Consider the following 16,668-nt stretch of genomic DNA (forward strand, 5'->3'; position numbering starts at 1 on the left):
CTTAACGTTATGGGACATTAACCTAAAACATGGCATCATTAGAACTGGCATAGGTAGATTAAATAAGAATAGTTGCCAGACAGATGCTAATGTGTCATTCAGTTGAACTTTTCTTGAACTTTCACTCCTCCTCTGTCTGACATCTTGAAAATCATTGTGTTTGTAGGAATGTTGACAGACCGGAGCTTTGTCAGATCTCCCTCTATGACTTCCAGAAGTTTTTGCAGATGGACCAGAAGGTACGAATCCACCGCCCAGCACAACACCAAACTGTTCTCTTAAAACTGCTTCGTGCTCACTTCTTTATCTGGCTTGTCTCAGGACTCCTGGGCGTCAGATCTGAGTCGAGTCAGAGAGTTCCTGATGGGCTACATTAGAGGGGGACCGCAGCCTGAGCCCATGCTACAACTGGACGAGGTACAAAGACACAAATGTGCACAAAAATTGAAATAAACTGAAGAGATGTTTTCCAGCCTTATAGTCTGATCATGTTGCGTTCTGTTTGTAGTTCCTGACGTTCCTGTTCTCCAAAGAGAACTCTGTATATGACCCTCGACTGTCGACTGTTGTTCCTGATGACATGAAGAGGCCGCTGTCTCAGTACTGGATCTCCTCTTCACACAACACGTAAGTCTCAACAGTTGTGTCTCAGATGTTCATATCTTGTCACGTTTTGTCATTGATTTAATTATTGTATTGTATTGCATTATTAACAAGGTTCAGTTTATCCTTCCAACAATTCCAAATCTGTTTTATTTACTTGTTGCACATCGAGAAATGATGCGTGGTTTGATTAGCAGTTAGCATGAACACTGAAGTAAAAACAGCTAGCTGAAAGCAGCAGCTCTATATGCTGTTGTAACTCCCCCATCTATAGTCCTTAACAGAGGCACTATGTAGTTTTGGAGAAGAAATTCCAACTCAGAATTTTAACATTTACAGTATTAATGAGGTAATGATGCAAACTCAGACAAGCTGTTCTCAGAGGAAAATAAGGTCCCAGAACACTGTTTGAAGCTAGGAAGGTGGCAGGGTCCGCCACATACAGTATAAACAAAGTAAAACAGTATAAATTGAGTTGCCCTTTAAGGTCAGTTTGTTTATTCAGTCATGAAAATGAAGACAGTTTAACTATTTAGTTAAAGCAGGAAAATCAATCAATGAAGGTTTTTCTCTTCTGATTAAAATGTCTTCCCAAAAACTACATAGTGTGCCTTTAAACTCGGCTTTTTGAGCATTTGGTCTTTTCTTAACATTTTATTGAATAAGTGATTAAAGCTGGTATTTGTAAGAAAAGTAGATTTTTTTGAGTCTCCCAACTTGGAGACAACTTGTAGTCAACACTTGTAGGACAGGTCAGCTGCCATCCCAAATAGTACCTTTAGCATGGAAATAACTGACCAACCACATTTAACAGTAGTGAAAATTCTCATTGGTTGCAGCTGTTGAAGGCACATGTATTATTACCTTACTGTCAGTAAGACAGCAAATAGTTACATTTCCTCAGTCAGAATTCCTCCACTGCTGTTCTGAGCTGTTCCCATGTTCTTGTTCTCTCAGCTACCTGACAGGGGACCAGTTCTCCAGTGAATCATCTCTAGAAGCCTACGCCCGCTGCCTGAGGATGGGCTGCCGCTGCATTGAACGTAAGAGTCGCCAATATTTGACTTTAACTCACAAGGAAAATGAAATGGTTTATTCAAGAAATCCACAGAGCCTGTTACTGTGAAGTGGATATTTAGCTGCTTATTCAGATATCTTTGGCAATACCCTTAAACTCTGGCCACATAAGGAATGGCAGTGTTGTTTTGTGTTCTGCTCTGGTCTTCAGAAGAAATACGATTCAGGAGAGGTTTGTAACAAAATCTGTATTTTTTTTTGTTAGTGGACTGCTGGGATGGACCTGACGACCTGCCAATCATCTACCACGGCCACACTTTAACCTCCAAGATCAAATTCCTGGATGTGCTGCACACCATCAAAGAACATGCCTTTGTCACATCTGAGTAAGTGGGTTAAGAAGGAATACATGGTTTGGTTTTAAAAGTCTAAAGTCTGTCTTATCCCTCTCCATCACTATTGCTGTTGTTTAGAAATGGAACAACTTGCAGACGGCAGTTTAAGTAAAAATACATTTCCTACCTCTTCACTTCCTGCCGCTGTGTTTGTGCAGGTATCCTGTCATCTTGTCCATCGAGGACCACTGCAGCGTGGTCCAACAGAGGAACATGGCCACACACTTTAAGAAGGTGTTTGGAGACCTTCTGCTCACCAAGCCGGTCGACAACAACGCCGAGGAGCTCCCCTCACCCCACCAGCTCCGCAGGAAGATCCTCATCAAGGTACACACACAAACACACACATACAGTACGTAGCATTGAGCCAGCATCGCTGATGGGAGGCCCACACAGAATCTGCGGCCACAGAGTTCTGCAGAGCTTAAACGAGTAGAATTGCAGCTTTAAAACTCATAATGTTACACATATTCTTCTGCATGTCGTGTGATGTGTTAAGGTCAAAATGAGATTTACTGCTGAGTGACTAAGTACTGAATATGTTTTTCCACCTGCCTGAGATCATTTTAGGTTGTTTTAATGTACTGTTTTCTTCTTTTGCTCAAAAACAATCTTTATTATCTTAAATGAAAATAGTCTATCTGTTTACAATGAAGGAAAGACCACAGATTTTCCTTCTGGGTCACTGCTGAAAACTACAAAAAAAAATCAAAACAAATCTGCAGATTGTCTTTGGGCATGCTGATAGGTGTATGTGTGGTTGTATGGTTAAAAGTAGTGTTTTGTGTGTACGCCGCTTCATCAGGTATGTTTCAGTACGTTTCAGGTACTGAAATGTTTTTAATAAGCGGCAAAAAAAGAAAATGAGATGAGACTTATCATTCTTATTAAGTTATTGATGTATGTACATGGGCTCATCTCGCCTTTTGTGTTTACAGAATGTAAATGTCACCGACATGTCACCAACTACATGACGCCAGAATAACTTGCAGGGATTTCCCTCCCCATTATAACACTTTTATTTATTTAGGATATGTTATTTTAATGTAAGAGTTAAAAGTTTAATGCACTTTGAAAGGATGTACTTGCATTATTTTGGTATATCATCATGCTACCAGTGTCATTAAATGGTCTTATATGACAACAGTACTGTTTATCGCACTTAATTCTGGGACCATTGTCCTACAACAAGGATTATCGTGTCTCTGCGTAGGTTTTAGGCCCTCCGATTGACCCACTTTTGTGGACGACGCCCTTAAACGTATCCAGGCACTGAATTACCATCCGGCTTTTGTTTAATTTGGCTGTAAGGTAGCTAACAACCAACAACACACCTTAGGAAGCCAAGGTGAAGTTACAGCATCCTTGAAAAAGATCTGTCACATCCATAAAAAAATTGGTGGATGAGGGGAAGTTGGTCTGAACTGTGAAAAAATGTTTTGCATGTCACAGGTCACCCACATTGTTCTGGCTGAGCCTCGTGTTTTCTCACTGTGTTGCAGCACAAGAAACTGGTAGAAGGCACGCTTTATGAAGAGGTGTCATCAGCCAGCTACTCTGAAAACGACATTAGCAACTCTCTGAAGAACGGCATCCTTTACCTCGAGGACCCCATTGACCATGTGCGTGTTTCCAAGTGCCTGATTTTATGTTTTTATTTATTATACACACAGTCAGTGTTTTGTATGATGTTACTAATCTGCATCTTTGTTTGATTTACAGACCTGGACTCCGCACTACTTTGTCCTGACCAGTAATAAGATTTACTACTCAGAGGAGACATCTCACTACCAGACAGCTGATGAAGAGGAAGACGAGGAAGTAAAAGAGGTAGGTAGATGATGATGATGATGACAATTGTGTTGGTGATGCTGGTCTTACTCAGGTAAAGATAATGCAGTTTTCTGTCTGTTTCCTGTCCAGGAGTGTAACAACAACGAGCAGCACTGTGCGGAGCGCTGGTTCCACGGGAAGCTGGGCGGAGGGCGCGATGGTCGACAGGTGGCCGAGAAGCTCCTGCAGGACTACTGTGAGGGCGGGGCCAAAGACGGCACCTTCCTGGTCCGGGAGAGTGAGACGTTTGTCGGAGACTACACCCTCTCGTTCTGGTCAGTAACAACACAGGACATCCTCTTCCTCTATTTGGTCTCTTTCTTCCAGTAGACACAACAAAAGAGAGTTTAAATGATTTGTTGTTGGTTTATGACCGATCAATATACTGACTGACTCCTGTTCCTCCTCTTTCAGGCGCTCAGGTCGAGTCCAGCACTGCAGGATCCATTCACGTCAGGAGTCTGGCTCCACCCGCTTCTACCTGACTGACAACCTGGTGTTTGACAGCCTCTACCGCCTCATCTGCCACTACAGAGACACACCTCTGCGCTGCAACGAGTTCGAGATGAGGCTGGGCAGCCCCGTGCCGCAGCCCAACGCACACGAGAGCAGAGAGTGAGTGATTAACGTCTGCAAAGATGTCACAGTCATCATTCTTTGAGAACAGCAGAAAAGTACAAATGAAAAAAGGTGATATTAGTTTGTTATAAAATGGTTGTCTGTGTTCCAGGTGGTACCACTCCAGTCTGTCCCGTGTTCAGGCTGAACACATGCTGATGCGTGTTCCAAGAGACGGAGCTTTCTTGGTGCGAAAGCGTAGCGAACACAACTCCTACGCCATCTCCTTCAGGTAGTCACACAATAACATGACGACAGCATCAACAGTTACATTTTTAAACTCAGCAAAAACAAAAATCTTTCTTTTTGTGGTTAATTTTCCTTCTCTGTCCATCTGTCTGTAGGGCGGAGGGGAAGATCAAACACTGTCGTATCCAGCAGGAAGGTCGTCTCTTCATGTTGGGCAGCTCGGCAGAGTTTGAGAGCCTCGTCGACCTCGTGAGCTACTACGAGAAACATCCTCTGTACCGCAAGATGAGGCTCCGCTACCCCATCAACGAGGACACTCTGGACCGGATGGGCACCACGGTGAGTCACACACAGCTCAGTTAGAACATGTTTGGTAGAATCACATATTACATGCTCGCGCTTATTTTCCCTGAAAACAATATAAAAATTAAAATATGACACTTTAATAATCTTTTTTGTACCAACTTCTAATGAATCAAATGGAAACCAGTGGCTGACTGGAAAGTAAGAAAATCACAACTGGAAATCTAAAACAATGCAAAGCACGCGTAAAAACAGTACATTGTTTATAGCAGCTAACTAACACATTTTTATTCGCATCACATAAAAATCATGACTGGTTATGTTTTTGATTGTTGTTGTACCACTTTGACAGTTACTCTTCTTCATACCAGTATTACAAACCAACCATTTAATAGCACCAGTAACTGCAGATTTAAATATTAATTGTTTATTTCTCAGGAGCTTGACTATGGGGCGCTGTATGAGGTTCGCACTCCTCATTTCTATGTGGAGGCCAATAAGATGCCCACAGCACGAGTAAGTGACACTGCACAATGGACCTCCAGTTTAATGAAAGCTAATAGTGATAAATTTTTTTATTATAATGGACAGTAAAAGAAGTACTGCAGCAGCAGTAGAACAAGTACAGTAAATATTTGCATTCAACCTTTAATGTAAATGTACACAGCAAAGTACTTGTTTAAAGGCGTGATTGTAAAATACTGAAGGGAAGATTTGAGTTTTTGTGTTTTCAGATAAGTTAAAGGAAGAAAGAACAGAAAAGGAAAAAGATGTTAATGGAGGAAAGAAAACAAAAGAAAGAAAAAACATTAGCGATATGTGAAGGGTGGGAATAGAAATCTACTCTTTCAAGATACGGCTCCCCCCAGTGGTTGTATATAAAAATACACTGTGGAAAAAGCCTGACGGTGCCTCTTGCTGCTGTGTTTCAGTGCACAGTCAAAGCTCTGTACGACTATCGAGCTCAGAGGGAAGACGAGCTCTGTTTCCCCAAACAGGCGCTCATCCTCAATGTGGATAAGCAGGAGGGCGGCTGGTGAGTACATTTCAGTGTACATGTACTTCTGTCACATGCTACCTCACATCTGGAGAAGCCTGTCACGAACTTGCGTCTCGTCTCCAGGTGGCGAGGTGACTACGGAGGAAAGAAACAGCTGTGGTTTCCTGCAAACTACGTGGAGGAGGTTCCCAGCTCTCCTGTCAGAGAGCTGGATGAAGCAGTGAGTTCTGATTCTTACAGGGAGATGAGTGTCCAATGGTCGTCTTGCTTTTTCAATCATAATCAGTAATGTTTTTTATGCTTCTGTTGTCTCAGTCCACAGAGAACAGTCCTCTGGGAACATTCCTCAAGGGCTTCATTGATGTTCCCACCTGTCATGTAGGTGAGTCCCATAAACAAACCTGTTCCTGAGACAAACAGAGGTGGAAACTTTCAGTTCTATCAGATAGGTGCTTTTTTAGGTGTGACTAGCCAATGGCAGCATTTTATAACACTTTAAATAATGCAATTTAACTCCAACATCCAACAAAACACTGCCTGCCCGTAAAAGAAAAAGAGAGTTCTCCGTCAATGTCTTGCAATACCAAGAGGTGTAACAATCCTGAAACCAAGACCGAAGCCGTAATAGAAATCCACAGTCTCAAGTTGCAGCCCTGTCTTGGGCTCTTCAGAGACGCCTTCTTGATGTTACAAATTGTAGTTGAAGTAATAAAAAATCATGTAAAAATGACAGAAGGTCTGAACTGAACTACTGATCTGGAGAATCGTTACACCCCTAATTCCAAGAAAACTCTCAACAATTTCTTAAATAATTTATGCAGATTTTTGTGTAAACTTCACAATATTTCTATATCAAATTGGAAAAATGCCCTTTCACATTTAGCTCGTCACTGCAATTATCCATTTAATTAATCCATGCTTAAACCAACCAAATCTGGAACACATGAACATAAAAATGCTGATTCATTTCAACTCCAGCTGTTTTTAGCCAGGTTGATCTTTAACCAGCAAGTTTTTTCCTCTGACTCCATCACATTGGTCCTCAGTGATCTTTTTCAGATCTGTGAAGTAAACACAGTACTCCACAGTAAACACTGCACAGTGACTTCACAGTGACTTTCTGAGGTCCACCAACATTTACTACTTCTCATACAGCAGTCTATTGTTGTAGTTGTTTATTATGCTGAGAAAGTTCCAACAATTAACTATCTTGCTATAAACTGAAATGTTTTTTGTAAAATAAATTGTATATCATAAGTTCTTGTTATGATGTGAAACGTTTGATGATGTAACAAGATAAATAGCACATTGTATAGTTCTTATTTGTTAATACTTGAGTTTTGTATTTCGTAATCGTTAAAACTTGAAAATATCTTGTTTAACAAACCTTTGACATTGTAATGTGATACTGATCCATTTTTCTTTATCTAGCATGGCAGCAACATGCTTCCGCAGATCAATTCCCTTTTCATTTCCTCCTTTTTTTAAATAATAGTTGCAAGTAGATCAACAGAGATTTGTTGAAACTATTCATCCCTCGGAGCCTAAAGGCTAACATCTAATTATCAATTCTCAAATTGTGAAAATCTCATGTAAAACTGTCCTTCTACCACTTCACCGCTTCCTCCCTCCTTCTGTCTGTGCAGTGGTGCATAAGGATGGGAAGAATTCACGGCCATACGTCTTCACAATCCACTCCCAGCACCTGTCATCTCACCCGGTTCAGACTCTGGATGTGGCAGCTGACAGTCTGGAGGACTTGACCAGCTGGGTCAGCAAGATCAGAGAGGCTACGCAGAATGCTGATGCTCGGGTCAGTACAACATCAAATGTCTTGTATATCAAAACTGATGCAAACTAAATCTTGGAATAAGTTTCTGATGGCGACACTACAGCAGCCATCTGGATTTTTAAACTACCATCTATTAAACATTTTAAGTTGAATTCCAACAAAAAGTCTTTTTTTAATATTAGAAGGATTTTTTTATTGTTTGTAACCTAACCTCTAACCCTAACCCTAACAGATGCAGGAGGAGAAGCAGATGGAGAGGAGGAAGAAGATCGCGGTGGAGCTGTCTGAGCTGGTGGTCTACTGCAGACCCGTCCCCTTCAACGAGGACAGTAAGGATCAACCTGCTCTCTCTTCTCTTGTCCTAACAGTTTGTGTGTATTTATTAAAATTGTGTGATTTGCTGCTGCTTCCAGAGATAGGGACGGAGAGGGCGTGTTACCGGGACATGTCTTCCTTCCCAGAAACAAAGGCAGAGAAGTTTGCGACTCGCGGCAGAGGGAAACGCTTCCTGCAGTACAACCGCCTTCAGCTTTCCAGAGTTTACCCCCGAGGACAGAGGCTGGACTCGTCCAACTATGACCCGCTGCCCATGTGGCTCTGCGGCTCCCAGCTGGTCGCACTCAATTTCCAGACCCCAGGTCAGTGTGCACTTCTGTGTGTAAAGCTTGTACAAAACTTTTCTCTCACTCGGAGATGGAGCATAGAGGCTTTTACAGAGAGCCAGGCACAGACGTTAAGTAGATTTACCAGCTACAGTGTTTAATTGTCCTTGTCTCAGACACAAATGCATACAACTGAAAAAGAAGTGAAAAGTAATCTATGAAAGATACACAAACTGGTGACGTGTGTTTCTTCTTGTGTGTAGACAAACCCATGCAGCTGAACCAGGCGCTCTTCATGCTCGGAGGTGGCAGCGGCTACGTTCCCCAGCCTGATATCATGAGGGACGACACCTTCGACCCTTTCGACAAGGACACCTTGCATGTGGAGCCAATCACCGTCCAGTTACAGGTCCGCTCAGGTCAATCGCAGACAGAACTAAAAAGGAACTTCTGAGCCTGGATTTAACTATTAGTGGGATTCATTAAGTTGAGCCATTTTAAGTGTTGGATCACATTCTTTCACTCCTCCTCTATCAGGTGCTCGGAGCCCGTCATCTGCCTAAAAATGGCCGTAGCATCGTCTGTCCGTTTGTGGAGGTGGAGATCTGTGGGGCTGATTATGACAGCTGCAAGTGCAAGACAGATGTTGTAGGTAAGACAGCTGCTGCCGTTGATTTACATCAGTCATTATTCATGCGCTGAGGGTTGAGTGCTCACTAACGGTCTCTTCTTCCTGACCCTCCCAGCTGATAATGGTCTGAATCCAGTGTGGGTGCAGAAGCAGTTTGTGTTCGACATCCACAACCCCACATTCTCCTTTCTGCGCTTCACTGTCTACGAGGAGGACATGTTCAGTGATCCCAACTTCCTGGCACAGGCGACCTACCCTGTGCGTCTGCTGCGAACAGGTGAATGTGGAATACATTAAATGCAAATATCATGGTATTTAAATTAACACTAAAGGTAAAGCTGAGAATTGTAAATTCTTGTCAGTGTTTTGACTTGTGACTGTGTTCTAAGTGTTGATTGATTTAAGTCTTGTGTGTTGTCAGGGTACAGGAGCGTCCCCCTGAAAAACAGCTACAGTGAAGAGCTGGAGTTGGCTTCACTTTTGGTTCATATAGAGATTGTCAATGCCAAGGTATACTGTCCCAACCTCACTGTTTGTCTTTCTCTCGCTTATAGGGTGGTGTGGGGATGGCATATTTTTGTAGGCTAAAATAATCTCTGTGGCAGACACAATTTTGTTGAAACGTTCAGCAAAATAATCTTTACAGACGATGTAGAGATGTTCAAAGTGTAAATGAGTAAGCAGTAGCAGTAAAAAGCTAATGTTAGGCTATAAACACACTACATCGTGGTCACATGACTTAAACATTACCATTTAGCATTTTACTACACAATTACTGTACAGGTTTCCTATAAACTGACCAATGTAGAAGTTGTAAAGTCAGAGTTAGAACAGCTTGTAACTAAAGTGGGCCTGTGAAGACGGACTAGTGAGTAGATGAGTCTCTGTGTTCACTGTGATGATGTTTAATGTCCCTGACAACCTCTGTAGTCCCATTTACACACTTTTGCCATTTTTAACACACATAAGCACTCTATATTTAAACTGTGGGACATTTCATGATATATTTTATGTCGTAGAACAAAACGTGTAACTATCTTAAGCTTGTGTTAACCACAGACCTTATTTCAGGCATTTAACCGAAAACCAATTTAAAAAAACTCAGACTTTTAGACGAGTGAACCAGTTGTGCAAAAATGTTTTCAGGGATTTCGCACTACAAACTACACCAATTTATAGCTAGGTGGTAGCAGGGTTGGTTGCTGCAATGTCATTTTCCACCACATGGTGGATGCTCTGCTGCAGTGCACTTCAGTATTAATTGAAGCTAAATTACAATGTGATTTGATTTTCAGCTGGTGGTAGTACTGTACACCTTGGGGAAATTTGGAGAAGGTTTATCGGTATCAAGAAATTGAATACCGCCCAACCCTAGTTAATAAATGATAATATTAAATCATCAACCAGCCTATCGTTGCTCTAAACCTCTCATATGCACCTCTGTTCATAAGCTGTACTTACTTGTTCTTCTGGATTACTTCTTGTGGCTGCAGGAGGAAGACGATGAGAACCTGTACATGTCCATCCAGCGGCTGCGAGATCGAACCAGCGAGCTGTCAAACCAGGTTTCCCTCCTGGAGAGGTCAGGCTCAGGGGATCTCAGCTACCAGCAGAGTCTGGAGGAGCTCAGAGCGGCTCAGGACCAGCTGAGTGAGCTAGTAGAGGCTCGAAATCGAAGGTGACTGATCGTACAGCACAGACACTGAGGAAGAAGGTTTAGAAAAGAAGCATGGTGTAACTGATCTGTGTAGACTCCCATTTAAATTCCATGTATTTTTAATGTATTATTAGTGCTGAAACCATAAGTCGATTGATAAGTCGATCCAACAGAAAATTCATTAACAGTTTTGATAATGAATTAAGAGGAGTTCTGTGTCACATAAGTTTCTTTCAGTTTTGGATTGATAATGGGACAAAATGAGCTGACAGATTCAGGGCTCTGGCAACCAGTATTGAAATGTTCATAAAAATATTTTCAGACACTTGAATCAATACAATACTTGTTATATTCCTTAAAGTGTATTGTTGTGTCAAAACTACTGTAATTAACAACTAAATAAAACAGAAAATATTCACAGTTCAGAAGCTTTTTCTTTTGAATATCAAAATAGTTACAATTATTATGACGTCAACTGCCTGCTTGATTAATGAACTTATTCTTTCAGTTTGAATTCTAATTCTTTTTATATATGTATTTATATAATAATTTCCTATTTTTAGTAGTAATTTTTCATTATTTATTGCATACTTATTACTGCTACTACTTCAACTTGTAGCATCTCCAAGTGGACCAGAGATTTTGGATAACTGATCACATTTATTTGATCTAAACTGACGTATCTCACGCGTTGCAGCTTTACCTTGAAACTTGAATTCAACACTTGTAATTCTAATATGAGATTTCTTAAATCTATCTGAAGACAAACAAAAATGTCAAGCATACAACAGAACCCTTCACAAACAAAATCATGTTTTTTTCTGCTTTTCTAGGCTGATGGAGAAGAAGAGGAGGGAGAAGCTGAGGCAGCAGGTGGCAGCAAAGCGCAGCTAATCCTCCTGTCCACCAGAGAGCGCTAAAGTCCAACACAAACTGTGCCTGACGCTCGCTGCCACCAGTACTGTGTAGTGACAGCCTGCGAGGACAATAGGCTCTCTACAGCTGCGACATGCAATCTATTTCTAACTGGAAACAAAAACATGTTCCTTCACAATAAAATGTGAGATTTTATTGCACACTGTTGTACTAACAGCAGAGGGAGAAGTGACGAACAGAAGCATCTCATGGACTAAAAAGAAAAACCTCACGAAACTAAGCTATACAAACAATCATGGACTGAAGGCTGAAACACATTAAGAGAGAATTGGGGATGGGTTTCTTCTGATGGAAATTAAACAGGCAGGAGAGACGCAGGGTCAAAGGAAAGGTGTCTGGATTTCACTATCATGATTAGAGCTGAAATAATTGAATTAAAAAGTTGCAACAATTTATCGATTAGTTGTCAGCTATAAATATAATCACCAACTATTTCGATAATCGATTAATCAGTTTGAGTCATTTTATTTTTAAGAAAAAGTCAAATTTCTTTAATTCCAGCATCTAATATGTGAACATTTTCTGGTTTCTTTACTCTTCTTTCACAGAAAAGTGAATATGTTTAGTTGGGAAACACTGATCGACATTTTGCCATTTTAAAGACGAAACAACAAATGAATCGAGAAAATATAAAACAGATTAATCAACAATGAAAGTAACAGTTAGTTGCATCCCTGATCTGCAACTATTTTTTAACATTTATTAATCGTTCAGGTGATTTGTAAAAACAAAAAATACCAAGCATTTGCTGCTTCTCTTTGTGTTTTGTGATCATAAATTGTTAATTTTTCAAGCGTTGGTTGCAACCTTGGGCTTTAGATAATAATTGCAGGTAATTTTGACTATTTTCTTACATTTTATTGACCAAATACTTTGTCAATTAATCAATAAATGAGTCATTAGTTGCAGTTCTAATCATGACGAGCACGTCTGGTAGAGTTTTAAGATCCTTAATTTAGCGAATATCAGCTAATTATCATAAACATGCTGCTGGCCAACTGCCAACACAACAAAAAGTCAAAATGAAATCAAATTTGAAGTTTACATTGTCAGGACATTGACATTTTTTATTTATTTTTTTCAACAAAAGATTAAAGCAAACACATGCAAAGACAAAAACATCTCTTCGGCCTGACTGCTTCTGACACCTTTAGAAACTTAGAAACTTTAGCGTAGATGTTTTTTTAACCTGCCACAATACTGATGTTAAAACAATCTGGAAATTACGCTTGAAGCTCATGAAGTTCACTCTTACTGTGTTTTGGTCTTTAGTAAGAAAAACGGGATATGAGGGAGAAGAAAACTCAGGTTACACAGATGTATGGAATAATAAAGAAAACGGGAGCAGTGGGCACACGTAGCAAAAAGTAAATATCATGTATGTGCCTTTGATGTTGAGTTTTAGTGAGTATAATTACTCTAGTGTTTAACAAGGTAAAAGAAAGCGGACTGCTTTCTCTACAACTGGAAATAGTGGCCCTGTAAGGGAAAACTACTATCAAACTGGAGGAGGAATTCACTCGCTTGGCTCGGACCACGACTCACGAAATGGGTTTAAAAGGGGCTTAAAGACTGAAGTCTGTTCCTCCCTATAAGGACCAGGTCTTTTGCGGGTTATCACATGAACTCTGCCCCCAGGTGGTGGGAGGTCCTGTCATAGAGGATCCTGTTCTACCTGGGAGAGCACAAACTGGACGAATAAATCCTCACCAAACCACACAGAGAAGGTCTCTAATACTTCTTCAAAGGGCTCTAAATGTATCTATACTACCTTCAAAGAGGCACGAGAACAGCGAGCAGGGGAGGAGGAAAGAGGAAGAACACGTTCCTCACAGCCTCACAGTGCCGCTGGATGTCACCTGCACAGGGGCTCAGGTGTGTTTGTCACGGTCAGACACACACACACACGACAACCAAGGGCTATCACAGAAAACAAGCAAAGCACTCCTTTACCTGCCGGTTCAGATTTCATGCCTCACATCTGAACCACAAGATCAGGATCAGTTCCCATCATCTGCCTCTAATGAACAGATGTGGCTCGACTGGTCCTGGATCTGCCAAAAACAACTTTGATTCGACCCACTGCATGGCTTCATATTTAATAATGCCCTCCCGCCTTCTGTAGCTACTTCACCTTCCCATCATCCTCCTGTCTAATTTCTGTTTGTATATAACTTCTTTTATTTATCAGACAGGTGTAGATCCTGTTTTCATAGATGAAAGAACATACTAGAAGAATGATAATGGACTTCAGATTGAAGATACTGTAACTTTATGTAGAAATTAATATTGTGTACCTGGAGCTCCCTTTAAATGTCCCTGTAGACACAAACCTCTCGCTTTCTCCCTATGCTACAGTTGCACTGGGTAGGGACTTCTATGCAAAGGTCATCTTTTTGGCCTATAGACATTGTGTTTTAGGCGATTTGACTCAAGTTGTGTTTTCTCTCCATAGCTATACTAACTGTCCAGTATTATTACTCTGCATTAAAAATCCTGTGCAAGTTTCCATTTAATAAAGCTCTTTCATGTACTCCTGTGTGTCTTTTCAAAACATCTGCTTCATAAGACAAATGAAGAGCAATTTTACAGATTTTATGTATTAAAAGGGCTTTAAAGTGAGGTTATTTCGGCCTGTGTTCCAATGATTTTTACTTTTTTAAATCTCCTCCCAACAAGATATAATGCATAACAATACCGCATTAATATGTCTTCACAATTTGACCTTTGTTTTATATTCTGTGAAGTTGTATACTTGAAATATCCAAAATGTTTCAAGCTAGGTATCAACAATAACAGTGATATTTAAAAAATGAAATATTGATATTGTTATTAATAGACCTATGATAATTCCATGTAAATAATCTAGCATCTCTTAAATCGTCTCCGTTTCTTCTGTTCTTGCTTTGATGAGCCTTTACACTGGTTGACAACCAGCATACAACGGAAAAGGCTGCTGTACATATATATGGATCTATAGCTTCCATATCATGTGACTGATTGACTCAAAATCAATTCTCGATTGTATTTGTGTACCAGATGATTTGGACATAACTCTTTTTATTGGAAGAGGTGTGTCCCAATCATCTAGTCCAATAAGACATTTTAGTATTGATTTTGAGTAAATGGGTCACATGACCTGGAAGCTATTGGAAAAAATGCTGTCTATACCCGGAACCTATTGACAAAAATGCTTATTTTATATTAAAGAAAAAAAGCACAAAAAAGAGGCGTGTCTCATTTAAAGCAGTATTGGAAAAAGTGTTGCCATTGATATTGAGTCAGCGGATCACATGACCTGGAGGTTATTGAAAAGAAATGTTGATTTTTCATTATAAATATTAATAAAAAAAATGAAAAAGCACTGAAATCTAATATAAAGAGGTGTGTCCCATTCAGCCACTATTGGAAGTTTCCGCATTGATTTTGAGTCAATGGGTCACATGATCTGGAAGCTATCGAAAGGAAATGCTGATTTTAGGGCTGTAACGATTCATCGAGTTACTCGAGTTACTCGATTACAAAAATTGGTCGAGGCAAAAACTCTGCCTCGAAGCGTCGTTAAATTCCTATGACGCGCAGGGATCTTGAATGTTCCACACGGACCGTTGTTACTACTGCGTAAAGTGCCGTACACGGACACAGAGAGCCATCGTCGGAGAGCCTGACGGAGAGCCTCTCCGGGCGCATGAAAGATTTTTTAAGTGTCCGTCACTCCGTCGAGGGGAAACGGAGACGGCAAGGGCTGTGATTGGTCCTCTAAACTCACGTCCTCACGCTGGTTCTCCAGCAGCCCGGGGGGGATTGCATTGCGTATCCGCCACCACGACGGAGAACTGCGAAGGCTCGAGATGACATGCCAGAGCAGAATCAGTTTGTGCGCGTTTAAAAAACGTAGATATGATATCTGCTTTACAGACAGTTGAGACCGACGTGACATGTTCTCTCTCTCTGTCTGTAAGTGTGTGTGCACGTGTGTTTGTTTACGTCGGTCCGGAGCTCCTCCCTTCGTAAGACAGAGCGGAGGAGAATTGTAGATGCGCGACGATGAAGAAATTATTAATTAAACGAACACGGTCCGGACCGGTTCTATAGGAAAAGTGACCTTAAATGACTTCTGTTGTGATTTGGTGCTATGTATAACATAAAATTATATATAACACAGCATGCGTGCACACACATAGGTTGCTAGGTTACCATAGCAAATAGGCCTATCCCAGAGATTATATATTATTTGTTAGCAGGTGGTTAGAAGGTGCAATCCCTTTTTGTAATGTTGTATAAGACAACACTAAGGCAAAATGGCCGTTACTATTTAAGTTTGTATTGATTCATAGTGTTACATGTTATACATGTTTTACAGTAAGTTGAAACTGTATTGTTATTTAATTGTTTGCACTTGCACTAATGAGTAAATTGCAATAAAGTTTTGGAGCCAAATGTTTGAGTTGTAAGAAATACCTCTGTTTTTTAAAGAAATAAAAGCCAAATGGTTGATCATTTTACAGCCACATCATTTTCGTCATGCATTATTTGTTTTGGTTGTTTAAAAATGCAAAAAAAAAAATATATATATATATATATACGATTAATCGATTAATCGATCGATAAAGTGCTAGATTAATTGATTCCAAAAAGAATCGATAGCTACAGCCCTAGCTGATTTTTCTATAAAAAATATTGATGAATTACAGAAAAAGCACTTAGATCCAATAACATGAGCCCTGTCTCATTCAACTAATATAGGAAGACATTTTGGCACTGATTTCGAGTCGATGGGTCACATGATCTGGAAGCTCCTGAAAAAAATGCTGACTATAAATGGAACCTATTGACAAAAATGCTGAATTTAATTTAATTAAAAATGTTAATAAAAAATTGAAATGGCACTGAAATCCACTAAAATGAGTTGTGTCTCAATCTACCAGTTTTAGGGACCCACACATGGAGTTATTAATTGTGGATTTCAAAATGGACTCTGAACTGAATTCAGTTCCCCAGAATTCCCAGGTAGGTGCAAAGACTGCCAAGAGACCCAGCTTTGATTGAGTGACAGACCCCCAACCTACTAGGTAGTCAAACTTCCAGCTCC

The 16,668-nt window shown here is 40.4% G+C and overlaps 1 protein-coding gene across 2 annotated transcripts in view; it reads left to right on the plus strand.

The window, feature by feature from the left end:
- The window catches only part of LOC311258340 (1-phosphatidylinositol 4,5-bisphosphate phosphodiesterase gamma-1-like), a 34,325-nt gene extending 20,216 nt beyond the window's left edge, over positions 1-14,109 (plus strand). For both annotated transcript variants that reach the window (XM_084354533.1, XM_084354534.1), the window contains 25 exons: positions 167-239; positions 322-417; positions 509-627; positions 1,561-1,646; positions 1,886-2,006; positions 2,174-2,342; positions 3,518-3,637; positions 3,738-3,845; positions 3,939-4,123; positions 4,263-4,463; positions 4,579-4,698; positions 4,811-4,994; positions 5,397-5,474; positions 5,891-5,994; positions 6,082-6,178; positions 6,274-6,340; positions 7,605-7,771; positions 7,983-8,079; positions 8,164-8,388; positions 8,616-8,761; positions 8,890-9,004; positions 9,099-9,260; positions 9,405-9,493; positions 10,477-10,661; positions 11,474-14,109. In XM_084354533.1, coding sequence (XP_084210659.1) covers positions 167-239; positions 322-417; positions 509-627; positions 1,561-1,646; positions 1,886-2,006; positions 2,174-2,342; positions 3,518-3,637; positions 3,738-3,845; positions 3,939-4,123; positions 4,263-4,463; positions 4,579-4,698; positions 4,811-4,994; positions 5,397-5,474; positions 5,891-5,994; positions 6,082-6,178; positions 6,274-6,340; positions 7,605-7,771; positions 7,983-8,079; positions 8,164-8,388; positions 8,616-8,761; positions 8,890-9,004; positions 9,099-9,260; positions 9,405-9,493; positions 10,477-10,661; positions 11,474-11,534 — 3,175 coding nt within the window. In that variant the 3' untranslated portion in view covers positions 11,535-14,109. The remainder of the gene's footprint in view (positions 1-166; positions 240-321; positions 418-508; positions 628-1,560; positions 1,647-1,885; positions 2,007-2,173; positions 2,343-3,517; positions 3,638-3,737; positions 3,846-3,938; positions 4,124-4,262; positions 4,464-4,578; positions 4,699-4,810; positions 4,995-5,396; positions 5,475-5,890; positions 5,995-6,081; positions 6,179-6,273; positions 6,341-7,604; positions 7,772-7,982; positions 8,080-8,163; positions 8,389-8,615; positions 8,762-8,889; positions 9,005-9,098; positions 9,261-9,404; positions 9,494-10,476; positions 10,662-11,473) is intronic.
- The last annotated feature ends 2,559 nt before the right edge of the window (positions 14,110-16,668 follow it).

The sequence above is a fragment of the Pagrus pagrus genome, assembly GCF_965226575.1.
Source record: "Pagrus pagrus genome assembly, chromosome: 6".
In the NCBI taxonomy this organism is placed as follows: Eukaryota; Metazoa; Chordata; class Actinopteri; order Spariformes; family Sparidae; genus Pagrus; species Pagrus pagrus.